The sequence below is a fragment of the Hyperolius riggenbachi genome, chromosome 8 (genome assembly GCF_040937935.1).
Source record: "Hyperolius riggenbachi isolate aHypRig1 chromosome 8, aHypRig1.pri, whole genome shotgun sequence".
Lineage (NCBI taxonomy): Eukaryota > Metazoa > Chordata > Amphibia > Anura > Hyperoliidae > Hyperolius > Hyperolius riggenbachi.
The window spans coordinates 272,840,693-272,861,531 of record NC_090653.1 but is presented as its reverse complement, the minus strand read 5'-3'; the positions used below and the strand labels follow the sequence as shown (position 1 = coordinate 272,861,531).

Sequence of the window (20,839 nt, the reverse complement as noted above, 5' to 3'; positions counted from 1 at the left end):
CCTCCTCCTCCTCCTCCTCTGCCGCTCCTCCTCCTCTGCCGCCTCTCCTCCTCCGCCGCCTCCTCCTCCTCGCCGCCGTCCTCCCTCCTCCTCCTCCTCCTCCTCTGCCGTCCTCCTCCTCCTCCTGCCGTCTCTCCTCCTCTGCCGTCTCCTCCTCCTCCTCCTCCTCCTCTGCCGTCTCCTCCTCCTCCTCCCTCCTCTGCCGTCTCCTCCTCCTCCTCCTCCTCCTCTGCCGTCTCCTCCTCCTCCTCCTCCTCTGCCGTCTCTCCTCCTCCTCCTCCTCTGCCGTCTCCTCCTCCTCCTCCTCCTCTGCCGTCTCCTCCTCTGCCGCCGTCTCCTCCTCCTCCTCCTCCTCCTCTGCCGTCTCCTCCTCTGCCGTCTCCTCCTCTGCCGTCTCCTCCTCCTCCTCCTCTGCCGTCTCCTCCTCCTCCTCCTCTGCCGTCTCCTCCTCCTCTCTGCGTCTCCTCCTCCTCCTCCTCCTCTGCCGTCTCCTCCTCCTCCTCCTCCTCTGCCGTCTCTCTCCTCCTCCTCCTCCTCTGCCGTCTCCTCCTCCTCCTCCTCCTCCTCCTCTGCCGTCTCCCTCCTCCTCCTCCTCCTCTGCCGTCTCCTCCTCCTCCTCTGCCGTCTCCTCCTCCTCCTCCTCCTCTGCCGTCTCCTCCTCCTCCTCCTCCTCTGCCGTCTCCTCCTCCTCCTCCTCCGTCTCCTCTGCCGTCTCCTCCTCCTTCTCTGCCGTCTCCTCCTCCTCCTCCTCCTCTGCCGTCTCCTCCTCCTCCTCCTCCTCTGCCGTCTCCTCCTCCTCCTCCTCCTCCTCCGTCTCCTCCTCCTCCTCCTCCGTCTCCTCTGCCGTCTCCTCCTCTTCTCTGCCGTCTCCTCCTCCTCCTCCTTCTCTGCCGTCTCCTCCTCCTCCTCCTCCTCTGCCGTCTCCTCCTCCGCCGTCTCCTCCTCCGCCGTCTCCTCCTCCTCCTCTGCCGTCTCCTCCTCCTCCTCTGCCGTCTCCTCCTCCTCCTCTGCCGTCTCCTCCTCCTCCTCCTCCTCCTCTGCCGTCTCCTCCTCCTCCTCCTCCTCCTCCTCCTCCTCCTCCTCCTCCTCCTCTGCCGTCTCCTCCTCCTCCTCTGCCGTCTCCTCCTCCTCCTCCTCTGCCGTCTCCTCCTCCTCCTCCTCCTCCTCTGCCGCCTCCTCCTCCTCCTCCTCCTCCTCTGCCGTCTCCTCCTCCTCCTCCTCCTCTGCCGTCTCCTCCTCCTCCGCCGCCGTCTCCTCCTCCTCCTCTGCCGTCTCCTCCTCCTCCTCCTCCTCTGCCGTCTCCTCCTCCTCCTCCTCCTCTGCCGTCTCCTCCTCCTCCTCCTCTGCCGTCTCCTCCTCCTCCTCCTCCTCCTCTGCCGTCTCCTCCTCCTCTGCCGTCTCCTCCTCCTCCTCCTCCTCTGCCGTCTCCTCCTCCTCTGCCGCCGTCTCCTCCTCCTCCTCCTCCTCCTCCTCCTCTGCCGTCTCCTCCTCTGCCGTCTCCTCCTCTGCCGTCTCCTCCGCCTCCTCCTCTGCCGTCTCCTCCTCCTCTGCCGTCTCCTCCTCCTCCTCCTCCTCTGCCGTCTCCTCCTCCTCCTCCTCCTCTGCCGTCTCCTCCTCCTCCTCCTCCTCCTCCTCCTCTGCCGTCTCCTCCTCCTCCTCCTCTGCCGTCTCCTCCTCCTCCTCCTCCTCTGCCGTCTCCTCCTCCTCCTCCTCCTCCTGCCGTCTCCTCCTCCTCCTCCTCCTCTGCCGTCTCCTCCTCCTCCTCCTCCTCCTCTGCCGTCTCCTCCGCCTCCTCCTCTGCCGTCTCCTCCGCCTCCTCCTCCTCTGCCGTCTCCTCCTCCTCCTCCTCCTCTGCCGTCTCCTCCTCCTCCTCCTCCTCCTCTGCCGTCTCCTCCTCCTCCTCCTCCGTCTCCTCTGCCGTCTCCTCCTCCTTCTCTGCCGTCTCCTCCTCCTCCTTCTCTGCCGTCTCCTCCTCCTCCTCCTCTGCCGTCTCCTCCTCCTCCTCCTCCTCCTCCTCCTCTGCCGTCTCCTCCTCTGCCGTCTCCTCCTCCTCCTCCTCCTCCTCTGCCGTCTCCTCCTCCTCTGCCGTCTCCTCCTCCTCCTCTGCCGTCTCTCCTCCTCCTCCTCCTCCTCTGCCGTCTCCTCCTCCTCCTCCTCCTCCGTCTCCTCTGCCGTCTCCTCCTCCTCCTCTGCCGTCTCCTCCTCCTCCTCCTCTGCCGTCTCCTCCTCCTCCTCCTCCTCTGCCGTCTCCTCCTCCTCCTCCTCCTCTGCCGTCTCCTCCTCCTCCTCCTCCTCTGCCGTCTCCTCCTCCTCCTCTCGCCGTCTCCTCCTCCTCCTCCTCCTCCTCCTCTGCCGTCTCCTCCTCCTCCTCCTCCTCCTCCTCTGCCGTCTCCTCCTCCTCCTCCTCCTCTGCCGTCTCCTCCTCCTCTCCTCCTCTGCCGTCTCCTCCTCCTCCTCCTCCTCTGCCGTCTCCTCCTCCTCCTCCTCCTCCTCCTCTGCCGTCTCCTCCTCCTCCTCCTCCTCCTCCTCTGCCGTCTCCTCCTCCTCCTCCTCCTCCTCTGCCGTCTCCTCCTCCTCCTCCTCTGCCGTCTCCTCCTCCTCCTCCTCCTCCTCTGCCGTCTCCTCCTCCTCCTCTGCCGTCTCCTCCTCCTCTCCTCTGCCGTTCCTCCTCCTCCTCCTCTGCCGTCTCCTCCTCCTCCTCCTCCTCCTCCTCTGCCGTCTCCTCCTCCTCCTCCTCCTCCTCTGCCGTCTCCTTCTCCTCCTCCTCCTCCTCCTCCTCTGCCGTCTCCTCCTCCTCCTCCTCCTCCTCCTCTGCCGTCTCCTCCTCCTCCTCCTCCTCCTCCTCTGCCGTCTCCTCCTCCTCCTCCTCTGCCGTCTCCTCCTCCTCCTCCTCCTCTGCCGTCTTCTCCTCCTCCTCCTCCTCTGATGTCTTCTCCTCCTCCTCCTCCTCTGATGTCTCCTCCTCCTCCTCCTCCTCCTCCTCCTCCTCTCCTCCTCCTCCTCCTCTGCCGTCTTCTCCTCCTCCTCCTCCTCCTCCTCCTCCTCTGCCGTCTCCTCCTCCTCCTCTGCCGTCTCCTCCTCCTCTGCCGTCTCCTCCTCCTCCTCTGCCGTCTCCTCCTCCTCCTCTGCCGTCTCCTCCTCCTTCTCTGCCGTCTCTGCCGTCTCCTCCTCCTCTGCCGTCTCCTCCTCCTCCTCCTCTGCCGTCTCCTCCTCCTCCTCCTCTGCCGTCTCCTCCTCCTCCTCCTCCTCCTCCTCTGCCGTCTCCTCCTCCTCCTCTGCCGTCTCCTCCTCCTCCTCTGCCGTCTCCTCCTCCTCCTCCTCCTCCTCCTCCTCCTCCTCCTCCTCCTCCTCCTCCTCCTCCTCCTCTGCCGTCTTCTCCTCCTCCTCCTCCTCCTCTGCCGTCTTCTCCTCCTCCTCCTCCTCCTCCTCCTCCTCCTCCTCCTCCTCCTCCTCTCTCTGCCGTCTCCTCCTCCTCCTCTGCCGTCTCCTCCTCCTCCTCCTCCTCTGCCGTCTCCTCCTCCTCCTCCTCCTCTGCCGTCTCCTCCTCCTCCTCTGCCGTCTCCTCCTCCTCCTCCTCCTCCTCCTCTGCCGTCTCCTCCTCCTCCTCCTCCTCCTCCTCTGCCGTCTCCTCCTCCTCCTCCTCCTCTGCCGTCTCCTCCTCCTCCTCCTCCTCTGCCGTCTCCCTCCTCCTCCTCCCTCTGCCGTCTCCTCCTCCTCCTCCTCCTCTGCCTTCTCCTCCTCTCCCTCCTCCTCTGCCGTCTCCTCCTCCTCCTCCTCCTCCTCTGCCGTCTCCTCCTCCTCCTCCCTCCTCTGCCGTCTCCTCCTCCTCCTCCTCCTCCTCTGCCGTCTCCTCCTCTCCTCCTCCTCCTCTGCCGTCTCCTCCTCCTCCTCCTCCTCTGCCGTCTCCTCCTCCTCCTCCTCCTCCTCTGCCGTCTCCTCCTCCTCCTCCTCTGCCGTCTCCTCCTCCTCCTCCTCCTCCTCCTCTGCCGTCTCCTCCTCCTCCTCCTCCTCCTCTGCCGTCTCCTCCTCCTCCTCCTCCTCCTCTGCCGTCTCCTCCTCCTCCTCCTCCTCCTCTGCCGTCTCCTCCTCCTCCTCCTCCTCCTCCTCCTCTGCCGTCTCCTCCTCCTCCTCCTCCTCCTCTGCCGTCTCCTCCTCCTCCTCCTCCTCCTCTGCCGTCTCCTCCTCCTCCTCCTCCTCTGCCGTCTCCTCCTCCTCCTCCTCCTCCTCTGCCGTCTCCTCCTCCTCCTCCTCCTCCTCTGCCGTCTCCTCCTCCTCCTCCTCCTCCTCTGCCGTCTCCTCCTCCTCCTCCTCCTCCTCTGCCGTCTCCTCCTCCTCCTCCTCCTCCTCTGCCGTCTCCTCCTCCTCCTCCTCCTCCTCTGCCGTCTCCTCCTCCTCCTCCTCCTCCTCTGCCGTCTCCTCCTCCTCCTCCTCCTCCTCTGCCGTCTCCTCCTCCTCCTCCTCCTCCTCTGCCGTCTCCTCCTCCTCCTCCTCCTCCTCTGCCGTCTCCTCCTCCTCCTCCTCCTCCTCTGCCGTCTCCTCCTCCTCCTCCTCCTCCTCTGCCGTCTCCTCCTCCTCCTCCTCCTCCTCTGCCGTCTCCTCCTCCTCCTCCTCCTCCTCTGCCGTCTCCTCCTCCTCCTCCTCCTCCTCTGATGTCTCCTCCTCCTCCTCCTCCTCCTCCTCCTCCTCCTCCTCCTCTGCCGTCTCCTCCTCCTCCTCTGCCGTCTCCTCCTCCTCCTCCTCCTCCTCCTCCTCCTCCTCCTCCTCCTCCTCCTCCTCTGCCGTCTTCTCCTCCTCCTCCTCCTCTGCCGTCTTCTCCTCCTCCTCCTCCTCCTCTGCCGTCTTCTCCTCCTCCTCCTCCTCCTCTGCCGTCTCCTCCTCCTCCTCCTCCTCCTCTGCCGTCTCCTCCTCCTCCTCCTCCTCCTCTGCCGTCTCCTCCTCCTCCTCCTCCTCCTCTGCCGTCTCCTCCTCCTCCTCCTCCTCCTCTGCCGTCTCCTCCTCCTCCTCCTCCTCCTCTGCCGTCTCCTCCTCCTCCTCCTCCTCCTCTGATGTCTCCTCCTCCTCCTCCTCCTCCTCCTCCTCCTCCTCCTCCTCCTCCTCCTCCTCCTCTGCCGTCTTCTCCTCCTCCTCCTCCTCCTCCTCTCCTCCTCCTCCTCCTCTCCTCCTCCTCCTCCTCCTCCTCTGCCGTCTCCTCCTCCTCCTCTGCCGTCTCCTCCTCCTCCTCCTCCTCCTCCTCCTCCTCCCTCCTCCTCCTCCTCCTCCTCTGCCGTCTTCTCCTCCTCCTCCTCCCTCTGCCGTCTTCTCCTCCTCCTCCTCCTCCTCCTCTGCCGTCTCCTCCTCCTCCTCCTCCTCCCTCCTCTGCCGTCTTCTCCTCCTCCTCCTCCTCCTCCTCCTCCTCCTCTGCCGTCTCCTCCTCCTCCTCTGCCGTCTCCTCCTCCTCCTCTGCCGTCTCCTCCTCCTCCTCCTCCTCTGCCGTCTCCTCCTCCTCCTCCTCCTCCTCCTCCTCCTCCTCCTCCTCTGCCGTCTTCTCCTCCTCCTCCTCCTCCTCCTTCTCTGCCGTCTTCTCCTCCTCCTCCTCCTCCTCCTTCTCTGCCGTCTCCTCCTCCTCCTCCTCCTCCTCCTCCTCCTCCTCCTCCTCCTCTCCAGTTGCTTGGATCATGTAAGAGCAGCCGTGTGTTTCGGGGGAGCAAGGTAGTGATATTATTCTTTAATTTTGAGGATCTTTGGATGGGACAACTTTTCAGTTGGAGTAAGTTGGCAGGTAGTCTGGACACTTGCATTTAAAGTGAAACTCCAACCAAGAATTGAACTTTATTCCAATTCGTAGCTGATACCCCCTTTTACATGAGAAATCTATTCCTTTTCACAAACTGATCATCAGGGGGCTTTGCATGGCGGATATTGTGGTGAAACCCCTCCCACAGGAAAGTGAGGACCATGGTCCTGGCAGTTTCCGGTCTGTGAACCTCATTGCATTGTGGGAAATGGCGATTTACAGCGGTTTCCAACTGCCAAAAAGCAAGCAGCAGCTACGTCCATTGACATCACCTGCCAGCAGTAAAAATGTCTCCATGTGATAAATATCAGAGTGTAAATCGGGGGAAGGAAAGATTTTATAATGGCCAAACACTGACTAAATCATTTATACATAATTATAAAAATGAAGCACTTTTTTTAAATTACATTATGTTCTCTGGAGTTCCTCTTTAAAGCACTAAAGAAATTGACAGGACAGGCCTGCAGCATGCAGCAATTCAGAACCATCAATGGCATGGTTGTGTTGAATACTGTTACCATCCCAGGAATTCAGCCTTGCTGCCTGGTCTGGATCAAGGGCTGTAGTCACAAAACTCATAAATGTCTATCACCTGATTGATAAAATAACCTTTCAGCACATTTACAAGCAAAATAATTACTCAAAGTAAATTGTTCCTGATTAACTTCATTTCAATATAACTTTTCTTACCTTAATTAAATTATATTTTTGCTCTTTGGGAGGTTACAAATGTAACTAAGTGAAAACAAGCAAACAGGTGAAAAAGCTTCGTGTATCTGCTCCGTATAGATGTGCTGGAAAGCGGCCAGCTGAACAGCTCACCAGGTGCTTATGCAGTTTTCTTGTCGTTTGCTTCATTACCTGGGGATCCGGCCTTCCTGTTTGCAGGTTGTCAAGCGAGCAGGGCCCTTGATTAGCAGTCGTAACAAGCGGCTATTTCATAAGTCAGTCTGGAAGGGAGCAGAATTATTTTACGGTTTGGGGGGGGGGGAGATTATGGTTTTCAGTTTTATGGTTTTTCATTTTTGGTCCATTTGTGCATACAGTTCTGCACTGTGGTTAACTGGTGAGAGGTATATAAATATTTTGACTCCCAATAACCGGAGTAAAGCATGTATTTAAACCACCAACAACCTACCTTGCGTTTAGAATGCTGGGCCTAGTGTTACATTTTCTTCAAAAATTGTGCTAACCTTGAAGCCAAAAGGGCATTCTTCAGACACTTTCAGTCTGAGAGGTCTTCTACCGATCCTTTTTTTTTTTTTGTTTCGCCGCTAAGTCATTTAAACCGATTAATCTAATTGTTTGACTGTTTATTGTGTACTGTAAGGCCATGTTCACATGATGAAACGCAGATGGCCATGTGTTCAGGACGCAACATGTACAAGCGAACGTCATTTCCGTTTCTGTGCGTTGCAGCCTCCTGCACGCGTTGCCAAAATCTGGACTGCAACGCGTGCAGTGTGTACGGGGGCCTAAAAGTCCTGCCCCTTTCTCTTCATCCTAACAGGTTATATCCAAATATCTGACTAGCTTTGCTGTTAGCGATTTACAGGACCTCTTTCCAAGGCCTTAGTTAACATACATTACGGGTTTCAGGTGATGTAGAAGCGCATATCAAATATTAAAACCTATGGAGCGTGTAGGTGAGAAGCCCTTACTAAAATCACCAATTCAAATGTCTCTATCAACATTCGGCAGCACTGACAAAGCATCCCGGAGACCAGGGCTGAAGATACAGATGAGATGTGATACAGCTCCAAATTGGTCACAGTATTAAAATATCAAACTAGGAGAAAGCTACAGAAACGGAGGAAATTTCCGAGTGATTGATAAACCCGGGAGGGGCCCCCTCTCCCCCCTCGCAGCCACTGTTGCTTTGGTCTAATTTGCTTTCCTGGCCGTTTTGCACTATGCGGCACATAAATCAAAGAAATGCTAAGAGAGGCACATGCATCACGGATTGGCATTTCAAAACCACTTGCAAAACGTGTCTCGTGGCGGGGCGGAAGACAGCGGGGTGACCCGTGCGGGCCGGGAACAAATAAAAGGCCGGCTGAGCCAAGGTGATGTGGTTAATTAGGCTTGTGTAAGGGGGAAAAAAAACAACTCTATAACCTACACAAAGGAGTTTTTAAGTCTAATTTTTTTTCACACTTAACTGCAGTTAAAAGATTTTTAGATGCAACCAACTGAAAGCTTGCCTGGTGTTTTTAAACTAATAACACTCCTTTAGGCCACTTTTTTTTCCACAGCGGCTGAACTGCGCGCTCGTCTGTTTAGTGGCTGGATAGTGTACTGTTTAAGGGCTCTGCCTCTCGACAGACCTGGGTTAGAATCTCTGCTCTTCCGGTTCAGTTAGCACCTATGTGGTGAGGAGACCTTTGGCAAGACTCCTAACACTGCTATGGCCTATATAGGCACCCTAGTGTCTGCTGCTCTGGCGCTTTGCTTCCACCAGGAGAAAAGCACAATATAAATGTTCTATCTTCAGCCTCAAGCAACTTATGGCAGCGTTTGTAGCGCTACTTGTGTCATAGTTGTTACTCACTGGTAAGATAACGCAACATGTCGCGTTTGAAAACTGTAACTGCTGTGCTCCGATATACCTTCATAGGAAAACAGTCCATCTACTTTTCCATGCTGAGTGCCAGCACATGCCTAGCTGGTGCACAGGAGCAGCTGACCATGAAAGAGATATTACACTAAGGAAGGACTCAGCAGGATAACCTTTAAAGGGAGCACTAGCTGAAGCTCTGGTAGAAATTGAGATACTTTACTAGAGAGGGAAGCCTCAGGATCCTATTGAGGCTTCCCTCCAGGCTCTGCTGTCAAGGCATTGTCTAATCCCATTGGGGCTGCGCAGCTCTTCCCCTCACAGCGTGGCCACGCAGTAGCAGTGTGAACGAGCCCGCACATGGGCAGTAAGCTGGAGCCACAAGACCCATGCTACTTCATACAGTTTAAAATTATTCAACCCCCACTGAAATTGAGTGTTTTGGCCAGTTTGACATAGATTTTCATCATTTCAGTCATCTTGTTTACAGTTAAATCAAAGAGGCACTTGTAAGTCAGACAAATATAACATAACATTTATAATGAAATAACCACAAATGTCTTTTCTGTGCTGACATCAGTTTTATTCAACCCCCAAGTGACATTCATTCTTAGTACTTAGTACAACATCCTTTTCCAGTTAGAACAGCTTTTAAACGTGACGCATAGCTTGACACAAGTCTTGCAGCGATCTACGGGTATCTTGGCCCATTCCTCATGGGAAAAAGCCTCCAGTTCAGTCACATTCTTAGGCTTGTGCGCTGCAACTGCTTTCTTTAAGTCCCACCAGAGGTTCTCAATCGGATTTAAGTCTGGTGACTGCGATGGCCACTCCAAAATGTTCCAGCCTTTAATCTGCATCCATGCTCTAGTGGACTTGAAGGTATGCTTGGGATCATTGTCCTGTTGAAAGGTCCGTCTCCCAAGCCTCAGGTTTGTGACGGACTGCATCACATTTTCAAACCTGAGGCTTGGGAGACGTTGGGCCTTCTCAACAGGACCATGATCCCAAGCATACCTCCAAGTCCACTAGAGCATGGTTGCAGATTAAAGGCTGGAACATTTTGGACTGGCCATCGCAGTCACCAGACTTAAATCCGATTGAGAACCTCTGGTGGGACTTAAAGAAAGCAGTTGCAGCGCGCAAGCCTAAGAATGTGAACTGGAGGCTTTTTCCCATTAGGAATGGGCTAAGATTCCCGTAGATCGCTGCAAGACACTTGGGAGTTTAGCTAGCCTAGTGCTAGCTACACCAACTTTAACACATAATAAAAAAAAAAAAACATATTTTGAGGGGATATATGGGGTATCTTCATTTCAATTTATGGAAATGGTAAAAAAGAAAATCCTGAAGTTTTTAGGAATTTTTCAAGGTTGTGACCTTACGAATGCCAGAAGATCAATAATGCTCCCACTTAATAGTGACTTGCTACTTCCAGTATGAACCTAAACAGAGCAAGAACTTTTAACCACTTTACCCCCACGTGTACGCATTTCTCCGTCCCTTTTTCCATCCTGTTTATCCCCAGGGACAGAGAAATGCGTACTTTACGCCCTCTAGCGCGCACACCCGCTATTAAACACGCCGCCGGCCGCTCGCCCGTGGATCAATGAACGGGGAAATCCATTCCTGTTCGTTGATCTAAGCCCCGCAATGATCCGCTGCTTATCCGATAAGCAGCGCGATCATTGTGAGAAAAAAGTTTTCAGCCTCCTAGTACTTCCTTTATTTCCAATTAAAATATTGGCGCCAAACATTGTGATAGGGATATAATTTAAACGGTTTTATAACCGGGACAAATGGGCAAATTTCATGGGTTTTAATTACAGTAGCCTGCATTATTTAAAAACTATAAAGGCCAAAAACTGAAAAAAAATTTCCCACATTTTTTCCTATTTTTCCCATTAAAACACATTTTAGAATAAAATAATTCTTGGCATAATTGTCCCACCTAAAGAAAGCCTAATTGGTGGTGGAAAAAACAAGATATAGTTCATTTCATTGTGATAAGTAATACATTTATAGACGAATGAATGGAAGGAGCGCTGAAAGGTGAAAATTGCTCTGGTGGTTAAGGGGTAAAACCCCTCAGTGGTGAAGTGGTTAATGTATATAGTAAACAAAATCTGCAGTGTATGCTGAGCCTAATTTGAAATGTAAGCTTTTAACCAGTTTGCAAATGTTCTTTCATTTCCTTTCACTTTTCCTGATATCCAATGCTTATCACTCCTTTGCAGCTCTCAGCACTTTGGCACACATGTTGTACGAAGTATGGAGGAGTAAGGGCCGGTTTCCACTACATGCAGATGTATGCAGGAAAACTGACTCCAATCCTATGGGAAAATCTGCATCAGAAAAATCACGTGTACTGGAAATGGGCCCATAGACATTCATTGGAGTCAATTTTTTTTCCTGTATCCATTCTGCGTGCAGTGGAAGTAGGCCCCAAGACTTGTGAGGCTAATGTCTTAGAGCAGAGAGGAAAGTTCCGAGTTTAGTTCCACTTTAATAGTACACTAAATTTCTGATCCGATCCTTGTGTACTTCTACTCAAGTGTGCTTAAAATAACCTACAGGTTACACACTCCATGAAGTAGCTAGTATAAAAACACGTTTACATTCTTTAATTTTTTTTTTCTGTCTGCCTTCTCAAAGCAGCACTTTAGATTATAATCTCGTTTTTAACCCCCCCCCCCCCCCCCCCCCCGTTCCCAGGGCCCCATTCTGCTGATCCCATCAAACAGTGCTTCCCCTGTCAGCTGAAATGAGAATCAAGGACAAGTTTGATGGGTTCTCTGTTGCTCAGTCCGCGTTCTCCCTAAGGGAAAATGTATTCCGAAGATGAAACCCAGAGCCAACCAAAACGGGAACACTCCAAACAGGGCGAGGATAATTAAAACATCACTTACAGCAGAAATGCCCGAGCGTCACGTAACGTCTTCATAATAATAAAATAAAGAGCGCAGCAAGAAAATAATGAAGGTAAAAGAAAAAGCCATTGTCAAGGCAAAAAAGGAAAAGGAAAATAAGGATTTGAAAGCAGCTGGAAGATGCCTGTGAAGCTGCTTCTGGCCAACATGTAGAAGGAGACATCGTGTAGCTGCCGCCGAATGTTTGCTGCTTATGGCAACTGACTCATTTGTTGTCTTCTAATGTTGGCGATCTCTCGTGCTGGAGCAGAACCGCTCTCTGCATAATTGTTTCCCTTTTAAAAGCGAGAGAAGTCATCCCGTCTTCTATCTGTAACTGAAGACCCCCATTAAAACTTCATGCCATGTTTTTCTTCCCTGTAAAATGATTTTGAGATGTTGCGTGTTGGAGCGCAGGGAAGAATATAGACAGATTCCAAGTTTTAGTCCCTTGCTAAAGTAAGAACTGCTCTTCTGGTTTGCATCTTTTGTTTGTTTTTTTTTTCAATGGTGGAGTCATAGAAGGGATACACTTTAGGCAAATTGCACAGTCCATACATTATCCCGGACACTTACTTGGTGCACTGGGATTTTTTTTGGGGGGGGGGGGGGTGAGGGAGGGGTGTGTGTTTCTAACTTGCAATTTTTTTTTCTTTTTCTCCAACAAAATGCTAATGCGCGATGTGTAGAAATCAATTTCCCAAACCTGGTAAAAACAAAAAAGGCCTAGAAAGAGAACCCCATATTCTTGAGTGGGCTATGGACTTGAATCCTAATATGCAGCGCAGTGGGTTTCCCCAAATGCGACAAACCACCCACAATTCTAATAAGTGTGCTCCCTGCCTTAGACGATAGGACTGGCTCACACTGTACCAGATGAAAAACTGGCCCTGTAAGAACTGATCTGCTTTCCATTTACAGGGGTTCTTTAGGTTTTTTTTTTCCAGTTTCACTTACCTGGGTCCCCCTGCAGAAGTCCTGTGCCGGTACTCAAGGATCTGGTTCCCCACCGTGGGTCACTTTCAGTTCCACTGACTTACAAGTCGACGGCCACTGTTCCTGCGTGGCCCTGGCCCCCGGGAGCATCCTGCTCAGGCAGTTTTCTCATACTGCGCGTGTGCAGGAGGACGTGGGTGGCCAGGGCCGCGCAGGCGCAATGGCCGGAAGTCTGGGAAGCTAAGCAGTGTCTGGGGACCAGAGGATCCTTGAGTACCGGCCTGGGCACAGGACTTCTGCAGGGGGGGGCGGTAGAAGCCCCAGGTAAGTGAAACTTTAGGGGAAAAAAAAAACTTGAACACCTTTTAAATAGATCAGTTTAACATTAGGTATCCGTTCTTGGAGACTAGCATTGATTCGATCACCCTCCGCTTCATCTGTCCAATCCAGAAACGACGTACGGGGACCAAAGTTGTGGTGCGCTAACCAAAACGGACTAATGTGAATGGATCCTATTACAATGCAATATGCGATCAGTTTTTCTTTTGCTTAGTGGATTTGAGATAAATTTTTACTTATCGCATAATTGTTCCTTTCCTATAGTTTATAGGGCGTTCCTCAAGCCAAATGCGTTTTTTTTGGTTTAATACTCGAATTCCCTATAAACTAAACAAGCCACGCCCACAGCTTCTCCAGAGTGCTTTGGCACTCTTAGACTTGTGTAGCAAGGGCTTATGGCAGCTCAGTCTGGGCAGGAGGTTGTTAATAGCTAGAGATTTCAGAGGCAGAGGGGAGGAGGGAGAAGGAGAGGGGAGTGACGTTTTCACAGGCTGAGGGCTGGAGATACAGATCAGCTTGCCTGTGTGTAATGTGACAGAGGACATGGCCGCTCGCATTGTATCACAGGAATAAATAATCCTAAACTGTTGAAACGGTTTGCAGCTAGATTTGCTGTGTAAACGATCTAAACCTTAAGATATATAGACAAGTTACTTGTCATAAATAGATTTTCATCTCGGATCCGCATTAACGGAATGTTCTTCTTTTCCATGTGAACCTAACCTAAGTGGGGCAAGTTGGTGAAAAGGTCCCACAGACCCAGAAGTGTACACATTAGATGCTCCGACTAAAGTTGTACCACACTAAAGCAGCTCATACATGCATTTTTTTTTCATTTTACACACATGCTGCACTGATCGACATTTCAATTTAAAGCAAAAAATTTATTGCACATTGTGCAGGGTGGAGGATTTGTCAGTGGGACACTACAGTAAATTGGTGGCCCACAGTGTTGCGTTGCATCGAACAGTTCACTGCTGCAATTCGATAGATTTTTATGGTGACATCCAATGAAGAATCTTTGCAGTGTATGGAGGGATTCAAATCCTCCCTGATCAGATTGGGATCGGTAAGGGATTCTGTTTGCCAAGTTGTGTAGCAATCTGAGTGTATGGGCATGTACTGTATAACTATATGCTAATTTCAGATGTAGAATTCAGACACTTCTAAAGCCACAAGGATCAGAAGAGCCAAACAATGAGCATTGTATAAGAAATAAATATGGCAGCCTTCGTAGCTCTCGCTACAGGCTGATCTGAAGTATAAATACAGAGCGTAGCACTGAACCATCTTTTTCATTTTAGGTCCTGTTCTAGCATTGAGTATTTTATATTCCAATCCTAGAGATTGCCACTTAGTACAACCAGAAGTTAATCTTGCTGTGGCAGCTTTAAGGGTTGCTGCCAAGTGCCATATACATGACAGATTGGCGTTCATTCCATTACTCCACCTTCTGTGTAACAGCAAAGTGGAACTGATGCTGAGAGATTACTGATCCGGGGAACACAGGGAAGCGCCCTCTCTCCTTTCCATTGCTTTGTACAGTAGCTTATCGCAAGGTGCACTGCAAACAGCATATATAGAGTTAGCTGCACACAGTCATAGTAAGTACTCCAATTCAAACTGTTTCCTGCCAATTTTCTTCCAACGCAAGCAGAAATCCTACAAGCTGCTCGCTAGCCTGGTCTTACTGTGTGATTCCCAGTGGGGGTAAAAAGAAATATTTTTTAGTGTTCTTGAAGGGATTGTAGTGGCTGCAATGTCTTCATGCCAATATTCTTGACAAATGACACCCTGAAAACACATTCCGAGGTCCCAAGAACATAATTAACAATTTCTGTTGTCGTTCATGTATCAGGTGTCTTATTTAAAGAGAACTAAGCATGTCATTGTCAATTTGAAATGTATGATTGTTTTTTTTATGCAGTGGGAAGTGCAATATGAAAATACATAAACAAAATATCAGAGGTAAAGGAGATCAGCACAAGAAAAAAACAGACAGACCTTCTGGGGGGTAGATGGTAACTCGCTGTGACTCCAGATCATATATCCACATCAACAACAAAAGAAGTTTCCGGGCACCAGATGCGTTGCAAAATGCCACCAATGTATTTCATCCCACCAAAGACAGATACAGCTTCAAGAAAAGGGCGGTCTGACAGCCGTTTCGCAAGCACAATGCCTGCTTCCTCAGAGACCAGACTTTTTTTCCTTTTCTGTTGATGAAAATACATAAACCTTTACTGCAGGCTTTATGCACAGAGGTGCCATAGGCATAACACTGGGTGGGGTTGACACCTCTACCCGGTGAGAAGGGAATGGCAGAGGCCTGCTGTAGAAGAGAAGGGACCAGTAGAGTCCCCTGCTGTAAAATAGGTGGAAAGTGCTACAACACCCCCTGCTGTAAAGAAGGGACCAGAAACAGAACACAAATTTGTACGAAAAGGAAGGGATTGCTATGGAAGAGGGAGGTGCAGCAGCACCCCCTACTGTGGCAGAAGAGGCGGGAGCAGCAGAGACGCTTCCTGCTGCAGAACTTAGGTTGTTTTGGTGCCATGCTGTGGCCGAATTGGGCACTGCCATAGGCGGTAGTTAATTACAGCTATAGCTGCGCAGCCCAAATTAAGTCCATATGTTCCGTAATTTGGAAGCTGGCAATAGTCGAACCCTAAATCATGCAGCCAAAGAAAAAAACTATAGGGGAATCTGTACGGAATTAGTTGTATTCCTCGATTTTCGCGGGGCAGTTTCTCGGCTTCTACCTGTGGTAAAATTTACCTTGCGGCTGGAACATGTACACATGGAAGAGCAGCTTCAGGACCTCCTGCTGGGGAAAGGTGGGAGGGGGAGAAGGTGGAGTAGTGGGCTACCTGCTGTGGATTAGGGAGGAGCAGTACTGGTGCTCCATTCTGTGGAAGAGGGAGGAGCAGTAGTGGGCCCCTCTGCTGTGGAAGAGGGAGGAAGGAACAGCAGTGTGGCTCCCTGCTGTGAAAGATGTAGTATCACGGTCCTCTGCTGTGAAAGAGAGGAGCTTCAGCGGGGCCGCATGCTGTGGAAGAGGGAAGAGCGGCTGTGGAGTTCCAAGCTGTGAAAGGGTAGCATTAGCGTGCCCTTTGTTGTGGGAGGGGAAGCAGCAGCAACAGGAACTCGTGCTGTGGAAGCGGGAGGAAGGAACAGCAGTGTGGCTCCCTGCTGTGAAAGATGTAGTATCACGGTCCTCTGCTGTGAAAGAGAGGAGCTTCAGCGGGGCTGCATGCTGTGGAAGAGGGAAGAGCGGCTGTGGAGTTCCAAGCTGTGAAAGGGTAGCATTAGCGTGCCCTTTGTTGTGGGAGGGGAAGCAGCAGCAACAGGAACTGGTGCTGTGGAAGAGGGAGGAAGAAACAGCAGTGTGGCTCCCTGCTGTAGAAGAGGGAGGAGTATCGTGGTCTTCTGCTGTGGAAGAGGGAGGAGTGGCAGTTGGGTCCCATGCTTTGGAAGAGGGAGTAGTAGTATCACGGTCCTCTCCTGTGGAAGAGGGATGAGCGGAAGTGGGGTCCCATGCTGTAGGAACATTAGCGTGCCCTTTGTTGTGGGAGAGGGAGCGGCAGCAGCAGGGCCCCATGCTGTGGAAGAGGGAGGAAGGAACAGCAGTGTGGCTTCCTACTGTGGAAGAGGGAGGGGTAATAAGGCATGTCCACTCATTGCCCATACAAGTCTATGGGGTTGTTCACAGTGCAGTGTTGTAAATGAATATTGTAATACAAAGCCTGCATGCACTAAGTAAGTTAGAATAAAGTCTCTATCCAGTATCCAATGCAGTTCGCACTCATTATAACTTGTTATGCAAATGAGCAGGACTCTGAGTGTGAATCAAATAAGTTAAATGTAGGGGTTTCCTTGAAGCCCAATAGTGAGAGCAGGTATGGCCTGCTAAGATAAAGATGAGGTAAAATCTGACTAGTATTCATTGTCACTGACAACCCAATTCTTTATTAACCCTAAGTGGCTGGGTGCAATTGTGTGTTCACATGTCACTAGGCTGCAGACAAAGTGGTGCTGGAGAGACGTCACATGGGGGGGGGGGGATTTCAACAGAGACCTTTGTACACCTTTAGATTATTGGCGGGCAAACTCATTATTTTATTTTTTTTTTCTTAAAAATCTGGTTTGATTACCTGATTACACTAAAGTAGACTGTATAAGTCAGTCTTATATCCTGCCCCAACCCACAGTATTGGCACAAAATTGCTGTCACCGAAACAATCGCCTCCAGCCTCTTGGGACTTCCCTCTAGCCATATCAAGGCCCTTGCTGGCTTTCTGAGAGGAAAAAAGTTTCTAGAAAGTTCCGCACTAGTTGCAGCTGTCAGTGGGAATACCCTGAAATGTTCTGATTCTTTTGCCTGTCTTGGAGAACGTCTCCTTCAGTCCATTATCGGCTGACCCGTGGCGCGGTCCCTTTCCCTCGTGTCTGCTGTGCTCCCCTCCCACCGCTCAGCGCGGTCTAACTAATGGTCACCTAATTGGAAGAGAAAACAGGCTGCATCTCGCAGCGCGCCTCGCCTGCTCGTTAATTGAAAGCCCCGAAAATTCCGAGCGAGAACAAAGTTGCAAGCGGGGTAAATAAACCGGGGAGCCACGCTGGATGCGACGTTTGTCCATGTTGAGAATTTACCTCCCTGTTATCGGATCAAACGCTGTTTGAACGACAAACATCTTCTCAAACCGGGCTCATTACCGCAGAGCTTTTCTTTAATCAATTAAAGCGGTGTAATTTTCTGTCTTTTGGCTTTCTTCTCGTAGGATGAAACCAGGGGCCTATCGCTCTGACTCGTGTTCAAAAGACTTGCTGCAGTTTTTTTTACAGTAGAAGAGAGAAATAAAAAACTATCCCTCATTAACCAAGGAGAAAGAAAACTATTTTAATGAGGAGAAACAAGGGCCTATTTTTTTTTTTTCTTCCCTTAAAAAAACAGAAAAAAAGAACAGAAGCTTCTATGCCGAATGCATGTATAAAGCGCCTATGCCGATTAGGCCCTGGCATCTGTTAAATAATGCATTGATTCCCCTAAGGGGACGGAGATATCCTGACATGAGGTATTTAGATCTGTTCGCTTTTTGGAAAAAACGTATAAATTTGTCGTCATTCGAATGTACGGCTGTTTTTTTTTTTTTTTTTTTTTTTTAAATGTAGGATCCTTTGTGGACACTTTTTGTACAGAATGCTCAGAGGTCTCTTGATGAGATCAGTGAACGTTAATGGCTTGCGTGTTCATTGTCTGAACAAAATATGTAATAACTGCATTTTCCTGTGTGTAACTGTCTTGGCATGGGGAGTGCGCAAAATAAATTGCAGCATTGATGCCATTTGCTTTTTTTCTTCTGTTGCTTCCCTTTCTCTCCCCCTCCCCTTTTCTCTCCCTACCTTGACACTTTTTCATGCATTCCTCTGTTTTTTTTTTTTTTTCCCATGCTTCCATCCATGCTCTTTAATCATTTTCCTCATTCACTGTTGCATGCGCAGGCTTGCTCTTCTTGCTGTTTGGCGGGCTTATTAGCTTGCATTCTCTCCCACTTTAGGCCAAGACCACCTAGGCCGTGGCCTAGGGCACCACATGAGGAAGGGCACCAAAGCAGCAGGCTAAACTGGTGCAGCATTTGCAAGCTTGCAAATGCTGCAATGCAGGGTGATCAGACGAGCACCTGACCTCTGTACTCTGCTGCTAGCTGTCTGTGCAGCAGCCATCTTGGCTGGCTACCTTTACTGAAAGGCGGGGAGGAGGGATAAAGGGAGTCAGCTGGCTACCTATACTAGAGGGAAGGGGGGAGGGATCATCTTGCTTCCTATACTGAATGGGAGAAACTGGTGACAGTGGTCTAGGGCGGTAAAGAGTCCAAATCTGGCCCTGCTTCTTGGTGCAGGTGGGCTTCTTTCCTCTGGCAGGTTTTCTCACTTGCTCTTCTTGCTTCAGGCCAGCTTGCACATTTGCTTCCTTGCTTCAGGCCAGCATGCACACTTGTTCTAGCCACAGGTCAGTCTGTACGCTTTCTTGCCTAGCCATGGGTCAGCTTGCATGCCTGCTCATCTATCCTTCAGGCCGGCTTGCCTGATTGCTCGCTTTGCTTTGGGCTGGGTTGTAGGCTTGCTCTCCTGACTTCAGCCGGCTTGCTCTCCTGGCTTGCACGCTTGCTTTCCTGGCCTTGCGCCGGCTTGCTCGCTTGCTCTCCTGGCCTCAGGCCCACTCATTATTCTTCTGTTGGTCTCTTTATATTTCAGTCTGCCATGTTTGATTTTGTTTTTTTTGCATTTTTTTCCTCTTTTTTTACCCAGCCTCAGTTTTCTTGCTTTTCTGTAGTTACCACAACATCCGGCTCATGGGTAAAAGCCAGCATAGACTGATACAGGTTTGGCATTTTTAAATGCTTTTCTTTTTTTTTTAACATTGAATTTTTATTGGATAAAAGATAAACAGTTTACAGATAGAGACATTGCAATAGATAATTGTTTACAGGATGCATCAGAATGAATAGGCTCATTCAGCTTTCAGAGTTAAGTATAGCTGGACATACTTGTACATCTCCATCATCTATTACATTATGGTAAATCATTTTTACATTGGTATTCTATTCTAACATCGGTATTGCTGTGGACACAACTACCATGTTACGGTTAACTATAGCGCAAAATGTTGTTGGTTTTGTAGCGAATTTTGATAATAGTAGCCGTAAATGCAAATATAAAAATCCTAGAATATTCTACAGTATTCTACAAAGATATATTAAGAAAACCAGAACATAAAACAAAGAACTGAGAACAACGAATAACTATTGGCTGCTGCAATTTTGTCTAAATTAGATAATCTCATCTAAGATCTGAGTGTTAATAAACATTTAACTACTCAATCTACAGGGGTTTGTGTCGTTGGAGTGGCCTTTATTTAAATAATTAGTATGGTCGTAGAGTATCAGGCCTGTGTATTGCTTTTATTTTTAAGCTTCGACTCCATAGCGACATTTACTTTATATAGAGCTATAATTTGGGTGATAGTTGGGCAGTTTTTAGTTTTCCAGGAGGAGACAATCAGGTGCCTTGTTGCACAAAGGATATGGGTTATTTCAAGGCGGTAATTTATAGGGATTGTATTAAGATCTAGATGGAGTATGGCTAGTCTGGGGGTCAGTGAAAATTCATCCCAAATGTTTGTGATAATGAATCTATTAATATCCTGCCATATACCTTTTATAAATGGACAATGCCACATTATGTGTATTAGGGAGCCTGGGAGCCCACATTCTCTCCAGCAGAGAGGGGATGTTAGTGGAGAGAATTTAGAGATATGCAGTGGTGTATAGTACCATCTTAGTATAATTTTTTGGAGTGTTTCCCAATGGGTGGCACATCTAGAGTAGTGAGTTAAGTTATTAGTAGCCCTTTGGATGTCTAATTTGGAAATTGGAGATTGAAGGTCTTGAGACCATTTTCCAATATGACTGGATAATTGTTCTTCCCTGTCTGCTATCAGTGTATCATAGCATAATTTAATCCCTTTGCGTAGAGGGAAGGGGGCTTTTACATATTGCATGATGTTTTTGGGGATAGAAGGTATGCTGTTCTTAGTATCTTTCCAGAGGTGTTGGAGCTGTAGAAACGTATGGAGTTCCGTTGAGGGAATACTAAATTGTTCTGTGATTTGGGGGAAGGTTTTGAATTTTCCTTTATATATTAGCTGGTCAAGGTGTGTTATGCCCGCAGTCTTCCATTTCGTGATATTTACATTGTCTATTAAACAGGGGACCACTGTTAATGGGATTTTAGGGATTGTTTTCTCCTTTTTTAGCTTGTTGGTGTAGATGTCTCCATGCTATAACTGTGGCTTGAATTGTAGGGAAGGGAGGGATTTTAATATTGGTTTTGATTAAGCTAGCCAGTAAGAAGGCTTCAGGGTCCTTCTGGAGTATTTGTGTTTCTATTTGTATCCATAGGGGATTTGCAGGTGATTTCTGCCACCAGGCTCTGGAGGCTTCCAAGTTGCAGGCCATGTATAGGGATTTAAGACATGGGACACCCATGCCTCCATGTGTTTTGGGTATAGTCAGTATAGATAGTTTAGTTCTATGGTGTTTTCCTTGCCATATAAATTCGGATACTATTTTATTGAGGTCTCTAAAAAAGCTTTGTTTAATTGGGATATGGACTGTTCTGAATAAATAGGTTATTTTGGGAAGTGTCTGCATCTTATATGCTGCTAGTCTACCCGCCCAGGAAAGATTGTGTACTACGAGATTTTGTAGTTCATTTTTCAGCTTTTGCAGGAGTGGTATATAATTATCCTTAAAGAGGTTATGA

General features: G+C 49.9%; 3 protein-coding genes across 4 annotated transcripts in view; all 3 read left to right on the top strand.

The window, feature by feature from the left end:
* Positions 1 to 1,514, top strand: part of LOC137528410 (uncharacterized) — a gene marked incomplete at its 3' end in the record, with an annotated part of 6,005 nt that extends 4,491 nt beyond the window's left edge. Inside the window, exon 3 of the mRNA XM_068249702.1 lies at positions 890 to 1,514. Within this exon, the coding sequence (XP_068105803.1) occupies positions 890 to 1,514 (625 nt within the window). The remainder of the gene's footprint in view (positions 1 to 889) is intronic.
* Positions 1 to 20,839, top strand: part of MED27 (mediator complex subunit 27) — a 390,553-nt gene that overhangs the window by 111,574 nt on the left and 258,140 nt on the right. The window lies entirely within an intron of this gene.
* Positions 3,885 to 4,565, top strand: LOC137527886 (uncharacterized; the record flags this gene model as incomplete). The annotated part of the gene is made up of 1 exon (XM_068248920.1): positions 3,885 to 4,565. A coding segment is annotated over one exon (681 nt), but the record flags the coding sequence as incomplete, so codon positions are not given.